The sequence below is a fragment of the Symphalangus syndactylus genome, chromosome 2 (assembly GCF_028878055.3).
Source record: "Symphalangus syndactylus isolate Jambi chromosome 2, NHGRI_mSymSyn1-v2.1_pri, whole genome shotgun sequence".
Taxonomy (NCBI): Eukaryota; Metazoa; Chordata; class Mammalia; order Primates; family Hylobatidae; genus Symphalangus; species Symphalangus syndactylus.
Window position 1 is genome coordinate 35,011,112 of NC_072424.2, and position 13,561 is coordinate 35,024,672.

A 13,561-nucleotide genomic window follows, 5' to 3' on the forward strand; every position below is an offset into this window, starting at 1 on the left:
AAACTCAAGCGCCGGGACTCCAGTGCCTTGAAGTGTGGGGCCCTGTGGATACCAGAGCAGCACCAAGGCATTCACTTGAGCCCTGAGTGAAGAGATGTCCTCCCCAGAATGGGTGGGGACGAATGACAGCCACTGATCCCCTACTGTGCATCAGCTGCTCCTCAAAGAACCCTGAGAAAGCATTTAGCCCCACGTTACAGATGAAGAAACTGAGGCCCCATACCTAGTACAGCATGAGGCCAGGGTCTCTGTAGCTCAGGGGCATGAACGCTGCCCTTTCTGCCCCCGGCTGCAGGCACACCCCTTTCACAGAGAAAATGCAAAGCACCTGGGCTCCCTTCTTCAGTTGCTGAGACCCAGAACTGCCCAGTTCCAGGCTCTTAACATGTCATTGTGAATGCAGAAACACTTTCGTTGAGGTGAAAAACAGAAAGTTCCCAAACTACTAGCTAATAAAAAAAGCTCCCTGATGTTTGGAACTCAACAAACAGGCTTCTGACTCATTTCTTTGTTTTTACTATCACTGACTTTTTGCTCAAATAAAGGTGTTGTGGAAAGAAGAGCTTCACTGTTTCTAGGCTCTGAAGTCAGAAAGGAAAAAAAGAAGGTTTTCAACCGCCTTTGTGGCCTCTTTCTCTGCAGGGAGAGGCAGGTAGAGATGGGAGACGAAGGAAAAAGTATTGCTTAAGCATATACTTGGTACCCGAGACTGTACTGGGCACTTTACTCACAGCCTCCTTGATGGAACTTAATCTTCCCACCAACCCATTTCACAGCTGAGGAAGCTGAGGCTTGCACAGCCTCTGCCTGGAGACAAAGCCAGTTTGCCGATGGCCTGATTTGTACCCAGAGTCTATGTGTGCGCACGTGCACTTGAGTGCCTGTGCACAAGGAGAGCCAGGTGGGAAGGATCCTGGGCTGGGAGTCAGGTGACCTGAGTTCTAGTCCTACCTTAACCACCAACTTACTATGTGACCCTAGGAAGTCAGAGATTCTCCTGTCCTCTTTCGGTCCCAGTACTTGTGCCATTGCAGGGAAGCCTGGCCCCTGAGCGTGCCAGGCTGCTTCCCGAGGCTCCTCCTCCTTGCTCTCTCACTCTCCTGAAAGAGCCTAACTTACGCTGGGGGCCAGGGAGCAGCCAAGAGTCTTAGCTCCACCAGTGCCTTCTGCCCCTGGATCCTACCCTTTTATCCAACATCCCTGCAAAAGGCACTAGGGTGGGCTTGGAACCCTGTCTCCTGGAAGGCTGCAGAGCCCAGGGGCTGACAGCTGGCTTTAGAGCTGGAGACTCAGGGCTGGCTCTACCCTTCAAGGGCCATGGCTCCTGGGACCATGATGCAACCTCCCCGGACTTGAGTTTCTGCCCAGTAAAGGGGTCTGCCTCCCAGGGTTGCTATGAGAATAGGCAAGAATCAAGTGCCTTGCACATAGTAAGTGTTCTATGAACTGTGGTTGTGATTATTAATTTAATTACTTCCAGGGCTGGTGGTCTTTGAGGTCGCCATTTATGATTGTGAAGGTTGCAATCATAAATTGTGAAGGTTGCAATCATTTATGATTGTGAAGGTTGCCCAAGGCACCACCTGAGAGGCTGCAGAGAGCAGAAATCACACCCAGGTTCCATGCAAAGCCACGGGCCTGGAGGAAAGGAGCTCTCTGCAGTTCACGCCAAGGTTCCCAGGGCTGCCCCTGTTCCCCTTGGCACCAGTCAGAGAGGGGTCCCTACGCCTGATGGGATTGAACAGTGCCTGGCTGTAGTGCCCAGAGGCTGAGGGGTGTCCCCTGCACCAAGGGGCTGGAGGGGCAGGCACTCACCAAGCAGCTGGACGCCCCGTGTGAGGCCGTAGACGTCCACCAGGGCCCAGAGCGGGTCGGCCGTGCGGACCCCGCTGAAGAACAGCATAACAGCCGAGTCGTTGATGCGGTGGAAGACACGGCCCTTCTTGTCCACCCAGAATGCGATGATGTTGCCCTCATTGGCAAACTCCTCAGGCAGCGCCTTGGCCCAGAAGCCACTCTGGGACACCAGGTCGGGGCAGGCGTACTTGGGCAGCGAGTCAGGGTGGATGCGGGACGGGTCCTTGCTGGTGAAGCCCAGCCGCAGGGCCCCGCTCCAGCAGCACTGCTTCTTGGTGATCTGGGTGGCAGGGGGTGGCCTCAGCCCACCCTCTCCCACTTGGTCAGTCAGACCAAGGGCAGCCTCCCTGGGGTGGACTCCCTGGAGCATCCCACAGCAGCCTGCCCACGATTCCAGCACAGTTCCCTCCCAGGAGCCCTCCCTGCTGGGAAGACAGCAAGGGGTTCCCACAGCCACCGCCCTCCCGGTTCCTTCCTTGTCACACAGGGAGGTTGAGAAAGGCATAAAGAAGAGGGAAGAGGGTCACCAGAGAGGAAAGGCAGGGGCAGGGCGTGGTGCTGGGGGTGGCAGCAGGCAGTGGCTGAGGGGCAGAGTCCAGAGGCCCAGGGGATGCCATGAGGGGAGCAGGAAGCAGGAGGCGGGGGCGGGGGCAGGGGGCAGGCCCACCTTCAGCCTGACTTGCTCGTAGATGAGGACCGGGCGGTTGCTGAAGGTGATGGCGTTGCAGAAGCTGGCCTGCCTCTTGACAGCCTTGTGGCTGAGGTCCATGAGGATCTGGGAGCCCTTGGTGTGCGGGTGGAAGAGCAGCGGTGTGGCTGGGAGCCCCCCGCTGGGCAGCACCGCCGGGCAGTGCTTCTGCTTGTGGTGGCATCGGTGAGAAGTGACGGGGAAGGGGCCCCCGATAGAGTCTGCAAAGGAACAGGCCACGGTGTCAGAGAACTTGGCGGGTCCAAGAGCCAGCCCAGAGTCCCCTTGGGAAGGGCAGAGGCTGGGCATGACCAGAAGTCACCCGGAGCCCAGTTCTTCCACCACTGCCGCCACCCCTTGCCACCATCCTTCTGCCACCATCTCTCACCATCTCCCACTCCACCATCTGCCACCATGCTCTACTGGCTCACTATCCATCACTTCTCCCCTCGGCCTTCCCCATCACCTCCCACCCCTACCCTCTCCCACCTCCTCTCTCCACTAGTATTTACCACCCTCTGCCTTTCACCACCTACCATGGTAGCACATCGCCTTTACTACCGCCCTCTACCACCACTCACTGGCACTCCACCATCCTTGGTTTGTTTATTTATTTTATTCAATAAATATTTATGACATATCTGCTGAATACCAAGCTCTGTCCTGAGCACTGGAGACACAGACATGAAACATACATGGATCCTGTCCTCGAGGCTGTCACTAACTGGCTCTGTGACCTTGGGGAAGACAACACTTCCCTCTCTGGCACAATGGGCGGCCTCCACTCTGTGGCTCCAAGACAAGTCTCAGCAGCACAGGCAGCATTAATTAATACACAGCCTCAGGGGCTGGGGATTCTGGTGGGGCCCCCAAGATCCATGCCCAAGTAGAGCCCGCCCATCCTGTCATCGTGGGGAAAGAGAACCGTGAAGAATGGAGGAGAAGTGGGTGGAGCCGTAGAAAGCCACAAAACGTGACAGAGGCCTTCTGGGATGTTTCAAATTTTGGTCCTCCAAGGCAGGAATTTAATGATGCAAAGAGCTCGGCATTGGGCCTGCCTCCCCAGACCCTTTCACTCCCTAGAGGAGGAGGAGCGGCTTCCAGGAAGGAGATGGAAGACAGGGAGAAAAGGGAGAGGGAGAGGCCCAGCCCTCTGTGTTGGCTTTGGTCTGCATCCCTCTGTACCACTTTCCATCTCCAATCCCCGCTTCTCCGGAGGCCCCAGACAGCAGTCTCCGAAGCCCCAGGCCAGCCAGACACCCTGTACATGAGCCCCCGGGCCTCTCTAGAGCAGCTTCCTGCCTGCCAGGCTCACTAGGAGGGGGTGGCATGAGGAGGAGTTCACCTTGTCCTCACCAAGGAGACAAGACGGGAACAGCTAGACAGAGCAAGAGCTTTGGAAGTGGTCAGGCTATGAGGGCTGGAAATGCTCAGAAGAGACCCAGACAGTCCAGAAAGGCTGCCTGGAAGAAGCTGAATGGCCTCTGGATAGTGCAGAGCAGGGGAGGACATTTCAGGGAAGGGGACAGTTGGGGCAAAAGGCAGAGAGTGGCACTGGCTACAGGTGCCCTGCCTGGAAAAGATGCCCACTGGGCTCAGGCCAGCCTCAGACACAGCTTGACTCTTGGTTTCATAAAATATGTGCTGGTGAAAGGCAACATCACACACACATTGTTGAGGTTCACATCCAGAGGTAGAAACGGAAGCAAAAGAGAAAAATCACCCCTGCTGTGTGGGTGGCTAACACACCATGGTGCATCTACACAATGGAATACTACTTGGCAGTAAAGCACAATGAACTACCGATATGAATAACAACATAGGTGAATTTCAAAATAACGATGTGAGTGAAATTAGCCTGTTAAAAACAAAGCAATACACAATTCATGGAGCAACTGCAGGGCTTCCATTCCCTTCAAAACCCTTCCTCTCCTTCCATTTTTTATCAAATTCTAGAAAGTGCAAATGAAGCTGTAGTGATCAAAAGCAGATAAGTGGCCCGGGCACCACGGCTCACACCTGTAATCTCAGCACTTTGGGAGGCCGAAGCAGATTACCTGAGGTCAGGAGTTCGAGACCAGCCTGGGCAATATGGTGAAACCCCATCTCTACTAAAAATACAAAAATTAGCCAGGCGTGGTGGCAGGCACCTGTAGTCCCAGCTACTCGGGAGGCTGAGGCAGGAGAATCACTTGAACCCAGAAGGTGGAGGTTGCAGTGAGCCGAGATCATTCCACTGCATTCCAGGCTGGGCGACAGAGCAAGACTACGTCTCAAAACAAAAACAAAACCAAAAAACAAAACAAAACAAAAAAACAAAAACAGATAAGTGGATGCCTGCATGGTGGGGGGAGAGAGGCAGGATTACCAAGGAGCACAAGGCGACATTTGGCAGTGTGGCTGTGTTCCTTATCTTTTTTTTTTAATGGGTGGTTTTCAGTGGTCTGTGTGTTCCTTATCTTGATGTGGTAATGATTTCATAGGGGTACACTATGTCAAAACTCATCAAATTGGACACTTTAAACATGTGCAGTTTAGTGTATGTCAATTACACCTCCATGAAGCCGTTTTTAAAACCCTGCTGAGCCCAGCTGCTGATGACAGCCTTTCCTTTGGGGTTCCCTCTCCCCAGCCTCCACTCAGAATCCATGGAGCAACTGCAGGGCCGCCAATCCCTTCAGAATGCTTCCTCTTCTTCCCACCCATCCTACTTGAGGTCCTGGGGCCCTGGGTAAAGGCACAGAAAACACTGACTCTGGGCAAATATAGTGGAGACAAAGGGGCCAGAGACCCAGCTCCTGGAAGGACATTCCCAAAGGCCTCCCTTCCAGAGAGGACCCCTGCTAATCCCAGTGTTGGGTAGGGGGTTGAGGGTGGAGTTGGGGCTGGGGCAGCACAGGCCCAGCACCCTTGCTGGCAGCACAACAGACAGAGGAGGTGGGGCCAGGAGGACTCTGGTCCAGGGGCACCATGTGCACCCAGGCATGTGGGCTCCAAAAGACACACTCATGGGCACACGCGTACACCTGTGAGCATGAGAAAGTAACCCCAACCCTAGGCCATTCGTCCTCTCCCGTATCCCTGAGACCAGGAACCACACACTTACACGTGTACTGTGACACACACACATAGTCATGTACACATGGATGTGAAAAACAATACATACAAAACACACGCCTATCACACATGGGTCATATGCATCAAATAATAGTGGCAGTCATTTGCCAAGCTCTGAACTAGTTTTACATACACTTACTGGTTTCACTCTTACGGCAAACTTATTATCAACCAATTTACAGGTGACAAATATGTGCCTCAGGGAGATTAAGTGGCCTGTCCAGGGTCACAGAACCAGTAAGAAAGGGACCTAGGAGCCACACCGAGCAATCTGACTACAAGGCCTTTGTTATTGGCCATTAAGCATTAAGAGGCCTCACACCTCTAATCCCAGCACTTTGGGAGGCCAAGGCAGGAGGATCACTTGAGACCTAGGAGTTGGAGACCGGCTTGGGCAACAAAAGCAAGACCTCATCTCTACAAAAAATTTAAAAATTAGCTGAATGTGGTGGTGCATGCCTGTACTGAGTCCCAGTAGTCCCAGCTACTCAGGAGGTTGAGGCAGGAGGATCCTTGAGCCCAGGGGCTGAAGGCTGCAGTGAGTCATGATCATGCCACTTCATTCCAACCTGGGTGAAAGTGAGACTTTGTCTCAAAAAAATTAAAAGGCATTCATAGCCAAGAATTCATGGATTTGGTGTGCTGGATAAATTTTTTAAATGAAAATTTAAAAATACTCATAACCTATAAACTATGAAAAAAAAAGGTTCCTTCAGGCTGGGTGCAGTGGCTCACACCTTTAATCTCAGCACTTTGGGAGGCTGAGGCAGGCGGATCACTTGAGGTCAGGAGTTCGAGACCAGCCTGGCCAACACGGTGAAACCCCGCCTCTCCTAAAAACACAAAAATTACACGGGCAGGGTGGCACATACCTGTAATCCCAGCCACTTGAGAGGCTGAGGCACAAGAATTGCTTAAACCCAGGAGGCGGAGGGTTGCAGTGAGCAGAGACAGCACCACTGCACTCCAGCCTGGGCAACAGAGCAAGACTCTGTCTCAAACAAAAAAAAAAGAAAGAAAAGAAACAAAGTTTCCTTCATATACCACCCAAAACCATCTCATGTTGCACACAGGGCAATACATGGCATTCTATTATGTTGTCTCTATGATACATGTATGTATATGTATGCCGCCAAAACACAGAAATGTAAACCATGTCCTCAGCCCTCCTACATTCCTGTTGGGACACGACACAACCTGGAAAGCCAATGTTGAGAATGGTTTGGCAGTTTCTCATGAAGTGAAAAACACCTAACATACGTCCCAGCACTCACTCTTCCAGGTATTTCTCCACAAGAAATGAAAACATGTCCACACAATGACCTGCACACAAATGTACAGCAGCTTTATTCATAATAACCCTGAACTAGAAACAACTCAAACATCCTTCAGCTGGTGAGCAGTTAAAAATGTGGCAGCTCCATGCAATCACTACTCTGCAATAAAAAGGAACATAACCACTGATATACACCAAAAAAATGGCTCTCAAAAGTATGCTACATGAAAGAAGCCAGATGCAAAGGGCTGTATGCTGTTCGATTCCATCCGCATGATATTTTGGAAAAGGCAAAACTAGAGAGAAACAGAGATTAGTAGGTATCAGAGAAGGAGAGCAGGGGAGAGATTTGACTACAAAGAGGCAGGAAGGAAGTTTCTATGGCGATAGAAATGTTCCATATCTTAGCCTGGACAACACCGTGAGACCCCATCTCATTGTACAAATAAAAATTAAAAATTAGCCAGGCATGGTGTCTCACACCTGTAATCCCAGCTACTTGGGAGGCTGAAGCACAAGGATGGCTTGAGCCCAGGAATTTGAGATTGCAGCGAGCTATGATAGCACCACTGCACTTCAGCCTGGCTGACAGAGCATGATTCTGTCTCTAAAAAAAAAGAAAAGAAAGAAATCATGTTCCATATCTTGAGATTGGGGTAGTGGTTACACAACTTGTACATTGTCAAAACTCACAAAACTATACACTTGAAAAGGATGAGTTTTACTATATACATATTATACTTCAATTTAAAAGCTACAACTGGCTGGGTGCGGTGGCTCAGGTCTGTAATCCCAGCACTTTGGGAGGCCAAGGCAGGCTGATCACATGAGCCCAGGAGTTCGAGACCAGCCTTGGCAACATGGCAAAACCCCTTCTCTACAAAAACACTACAAAACTTAGCCAGACATGGTGGTGTACACCTGCAGTCCCAGCTGCTCAGGTGGCTAAGGCGGGAGGATCACTTGAGCCTGGAAAGTTGCAGTGAGCTGTGATAGCACCATTGCACTCTATCCTGGGCAATAGAGCAAGACCCTGTCTCAAACAAAAAATTAAATTTAAAAGTAAAATCTATAATACAACTAACAAGTCACATCTTCATTCAGACGGAGAGAAGAAAGGCTGCACTTTCTCACCACGGCACCCCCATCAGCTCACCCTGGGCAGTGCCTAGGATGTGGCCATCTACCAGAAGACCCCCAATGCTTGGTTGGGCCTGTCACCCTAACCCTTAAGTTCTTTCCACAGCTGTGAAACAGAACAGGGGTTCCCTGCCCCAGGTATGGAGAGAGAGCACTTGGTAGCTGCAAAGCCCCACCCACTGACTACCGTGCCTGTCTTCTGCCAACAGTGTGGGCAGGCCGTTGGGGCAGCCATGGAGGCCAGGCCCGGCCCGGCCTGAGCAGCTGTCCTCAGCCCCTTCTCTCTGTACTCAGCTCGTTGTGTGATCATCGCCCACCGAGCCACCTCTGGGGAGACCACTTGAAAACCCTCTCTGGTGTGCTGGGCATCTCCTGCCATGGACTGTGGGCTCCTGTCACGTGGCAGGCCCCAGCTGCACTCCTGACCTGCCCCTCCCTGTTCCTGGCTCCAGGAGAGCCCCTGAGCACCCCTCACCCCATCTACAAATCCTGCCTCAGGAATAAGCATCCCTGGGTTCTGTACTCTCTTGTCCACCCTGCGGCTACAGCCCTAACTCAGGCCTTGCCACTCTTCTAAACCAGGGCTGGGGCCGTGATGCGCTGTGCCCAGCACTCCTCTGGGGGTGCTGTTCTTATGGACTATGAGTGTCCAATGTGCAGCCTTCATCAGGGTGACCCCCCTCCTCCCCCACTGCGGCGTCCCTGCTCCTGCTACCCCCTCCTCCATCCCGGCTGGCATTAAAATCTTGGGGGCAGGGAGTGGGGTGGTGAGCAGAAAGCAAAATGAGAATGAACTTTGGACATAGCTCTGATGCCAAGAGTCCAGAGAGGGCAGCTGGAGGTGGGGCTTCCTCCCTACACTATCCAACAGGGTCCCTCCCAGCACTGGGACTATGACCCTTTAAGGTCCCTATTCTACGAATGAAGGAGTTGGATTCAGAATGGTTAAGCAACTCACTTGTGGACACACAGCAGTTATGTGGCAGAACTGGGACTTGAACCCTGGTCTTCCAAGGCCACGTCTGGAGTCCTTTACCCTACTCAGCCTCTGGTACTAGAGCTCCTTTTCCCCACGAGTCCAAGACGGCAGGCACTTCGGGGAAGGCTGTGTGCAGGAGGGGCTGGGCAGCCCGGGCTAGGGGAGCAGCTGCAGAAAGGGCCTCAAAATGGGGGGGCATGTGGGCTGCATAACTGCTCCACAGGGGCACACACAACTGGATGGAGCCCCAGTTGTGCCACCTGGCTCTCAGCAGAGCTCCCAGGGAGGGCCCTCAAGTGACAGGTTTACAGGCTTCTTGGGAGTCCCAGTGGGGGCACCCTCCTCAGGCGAGGCTGCTGCTGACACGGTAGAAACTCCCCTGACAGCCCCATTCCTCCTGGGCATTTATGAGCTGCCAGACACAAGCCTGGCCAGCTCTCTGGGTGACCCTCCGCTGGCGGATCACATTCCTGCCTCTCAGCGGGGTCCCAGGGCAGACGCCCGGACACGCATAGCCTCCAGAGTAACCTCCCCATGGCCCCCACCAAGCTCTGCCCCAGAACCACTGGCAGAGCCCCAGATGACCTAGGCTGGGGCTCAGCTGGGCTGCCAAGGAGAGATGGGGGGAGCTCACCACCCCAGCCAAGAGCAGAGGCACTGATACTGATGACAGTGCCCAGCCTCTCATGGCTTCAAGGGCAGTGTCTTGATTTATGCCCCCAACGCCACTCTGGCACAGATCCTCTGAAGTTAGGTTTACACATTGAGTGAGGAGCCTAGATCTGAACCCAGGGCTGGCTGCCTCCAAACCTAGCAGCTCTGCCACTAACTGTAAGACTTTGGGAACCTCACTTTCCTCATCTGTAAAATGGGGTCATGGCAGGCTTTCATGGGATTCTTGTGAGGATTAAAATAGATGGTGTATGTAAAACTCAGTAAGTAGTTGCTATTATTATTATTACTATTTATATCATTCTGCTTTCCTATCCCCACACCTTTGCTCAAGCCATTCCCTCTGCCTCACCTGCGCCTCTCCAAACCCCACCCATCTTTCAAGGCCCAGCCGAAGCCCACTGCATCCAAGATCATCTTGTTCTGAACCTGTGGTCCTGAATACCAGTGCTGGCATCATCATCTTCATTCAAGAGACAGTCTCGTCTCACTTTCTGGGCGGTGGGGAGAGGCACAGAGAATGAGCATTGGAGGCAAGAGGCCCTGGGTTCAAACCCTGACCAGGCCACAGACTTGCTGTGTGACTTTGGACAAGTTGCTTCACCTCTCTGAACCTTGATTTATTTCTCTGTAAAATGAAGCTCATCATAGCTGCCCTGCCCACCTCTCTAGGCTGTAGTGAGGCCCTGGTAAGTTTATAGATGTGAAAGAATTTTGCAAACTTTAACAAATGATCTCAACATAAGGTCTTTTTTAAAAATATAAAAGCAAACATAACTACTGCAGGAAATGATCAGCTCATTTCAGTCCAGGGGGAGACCAGGAACTTCAGTCTTATTTTACCCCAAACGTTCTAATCTCAGATTGCCAGGGTGGTCCTGATATGGACTCGCTTATCTCCATTAACTGAACAGGGCTCCCTCTGGGGGAAAGGATTTAGGAGAATGGTTGGAAAGCTGGGGATGCCTGACTCCTGGTGGGAGAAGGACAGGTGGGGATGGAACTTGGGGGACAGAGATGATTGTAAAACTGGGCAGAATTAAACTTCTTTGGGTTCCCTAAAGGGGCCTCCACCTCCCACACCTGTCTCTGATTTCCAGGCTTGGCCCAGGCCCATTTCTGTGCTGGGAACCTTTCCTTCCTCCTTCCCACCTATATAACTGCCTTTCTCATGCATCCTTTGGATGTAGATTTTTCCCAGAAGTCTCTCTGACCCCCAGACTAGGTTAGGGGCCTTACTATGGACCTTTGAGGACCCCATAAGCCCCCTAACAGAGGATCCATCACCAAGCAGCCTTTCCCAAACCTTGTTCTTACACAAGATTAAGCCCAGATACCCCGAGGCACTTGTATGCAATGTATTGACTTGTCTCTTCTGCATCCAGAATGGTTTTGGTTCTATGCCATCCTCAGGAGAGCTGAGAAGTCACTCCCATCAGCTTCTGTGTTCTGCAGAGTAGCCCTGCACTGGGAAAGGCTGCAAGGTTATTTGTGCCTGTCTTTCCCCCTGATGGACTGTGAGCCTCCCTAGTGCAAAGACCACTTTCTTTTTTGTTTGTTTGTTTGTTTTGAGACGGAGTCTGGCTCGGTCACCCAGGGTGGAGTGTCATGGCATGATCTCGGCTCACTGCAACCTCAGCCTCCCAGGTTCAAGTGATTCTCCTGCCTCAGCCTCCTGAGTAGCTGGGATTACAGGCGCAAGCCACCACGCCTGGCTAATTTTTGTATTTTTAGTAGACGGGTTTTACTATGTTGGTCAGGCTGGTCTCGAACTCCTGACCTCACGATCTGCCCGCCTAGGCCTCCCAAAATGCTGGGATTACAGGCGTAAGCCATGGTGCCCAGCACCATTGTCTTTTTTACTACTGTATCCCTATAGCCTAGTTCACAGCACATAGCAGGTCCTCAATAAAAGTTGCTGAATGAATTGCTAGTGTTTGATTCTTCTATCTACTGATGAATTGGCAAGAGTTCAGGCAGCACCCACTTTGTGCCTTGCCCTTTCTGGTGTCCAGGAGAAATTAGAAAAAGAAAGGAATAAAGGGAGCAGCTCCCTCCCCTGCCTAGCATGCCTGACTACAGCCCTGCCTGCTCAAGAACCTTCAATAGCGCCTCACTTGCCAGCAGTAGAAAAGAAGTAGATAAGGAAGGCCATGAGGGTTGATTCTTTCTTGTGTATCAAATGCTGCAGCATTTGCCCTTCGTACACAACCTGATCACACCCTCCAATCCCTGCAAGGCAGGTGTCTATGGGAACAGCCTCTAAAATGGCCCCAACAATCCCTGCATCCACCCATTGGCATTCAGGCCCTTGTGTGACCCCTTCCCCTTAAGCGTGGGTTGGGCCTAACAGGTAGCTTCAAATGAATAGAATACAGAGGAAGTGGCTGGTGCAGTGGCTCATGCCTGTAATCCCAGCACTTTGGGAGGCCAAGGTGGGCGGATCACCTGAGGTCAGGAGATCTAGACCAGCCTGGCCAACATGGTAAAACCCCGTCTCTACTAAAAATACAAAAAAAATTAGCCAGGTATGGTGGCGGGCACCTGTAATCCCAGGTACTTGGGAGGCTGAGGCAGGAGAATTGCTTGAATCCAGGAGGTGGAGGTTGCAGTGAGCTGAGATCACACCACTGCACTCTAGCCTGGGTGAGAAGAGTGAGACTCCATCTCAAAGAAAAAAAAAAAAAGAATACAGAGGAAGTAACGGAATGTCACACCCAAGACTGGGTTATAAAAAGACTGTGGCTCCCATCTTGGTTACTGTCTTGCCTCTCCTGAATTGCTCCCTCCGGGGAAAGCCAGCCGCCACGGTGTGGGGCCGCACCATGGAGAAGCCCGTGTGGCAAGGGACCAAGGACTGCCCATAGCCATGTGAGTAAGCTTGGCAAGCCTTCCGATGCAGCCACAGCCAACAATGTGACTGCAACCTCATGACAGACATGAAGCCGGAGGCACCTAGCTAAGCAGCGCAGAGATTCCTGAGCCACAGAAACTGGGAGATCATTAAATTTTTGTTGTTTTAAGCTGCTAAGTTTGGAATAATTTGTTCAGCAGCAATAGATGACTAAAACAGTATCAATAGTTCCATTTCACAGATAAGGAAACAGAGGCTCTGAGAGGTAATAACTTGCCCAAGGTCACATAGCTGGCAAGTGGTGGAGCTGGGCTCCGAACTCAGATCTGTTGCACTGGTGCAGAGGTTCCTCCTTGGGCCCCAGCTAGCTGACTAGCATGCTCAGTCCCCTCTCTCCTCCTAAGTCAGTTTCTCCACGAACACCGCAGCCCCTGTGCATGCCCAGGGTGGGGGCCATGTTAGCACCCTAGCACCTCCCACAGGGTGCCTGGCGTGCGAACAGCAGGTCCTGCTGCTCTCTGGCAGATGAATGAACTCATCATGACAGGGTGGGTGAAAGAAAGTGGCAGGGAATGGGCAAGACTGGCACCTTCATAGCCAAGTTAATCCCCAACTGAGCCTCCTGCTCTCACTCACTCTGCAACATCCCCATCCTGACATTTCTAGCAGCCAGAGGTGTATACAGCTGTGCCTCCCAATTCCTCACCGCTCTGGGAGAAGGACCAGTCCCCCTCCTCTCCCTCTTGGGTCCCACCTCAAGATTCCAGAAGGGGACTCCAAGTGTTAATTCTTCAGGGCTCAGCTCCCAATTCCTGCCCCTGTCCTTCCAGCATCTCCCCAAAGCCCCCCAGGCCAGGCCTGGAGAATGAGGGGAAGTGCAGACCAGTAACATCAGCACCCCTAGCTCCCCATATCAAATCCACAGTCATGCATGTGTATATGTGTGCACACACACAGATGGCATGTGTGCCTCCTGGC

At 52.2% G+C, this 13,561-nt stretch overlaps 1 protein-coding gene across 3 annotated transcripts in view; it reads right to left on the reverse strand.

Annotated features, from left to right (window-relative positions):
- Positions 1-13,561, reverse strand: part of NEURL1 (neuralized E3 ubiquitin protein ligase 1) — a 96,341-nt gene that overhangs the window by 18,636 nt on the left and 64,144 nt on the right. For 2 of the 3 annotated variants that reach the window (XM_055250163.2, XM_055250173.2), the window contains exons 2-3: positions 2,525-2,766; positions 1,816-2,137 (exon numbers count right to left, since the gene is read on the reverse strand). In XM_055250163.2, the coding sequence (XP_055106138.1) occupies positions 1,816-2,137; positions 2,525-2,766 (564 nt within the window). Of the gene's footprint in view, positions 1-1,815; positions 2,138-2,524; positions 2,767-4,695; positions 4,795-13,561 lie in introns of those variants that run through there. The other variant, XM_055250153.2, reaches the window with a different exon arrangement.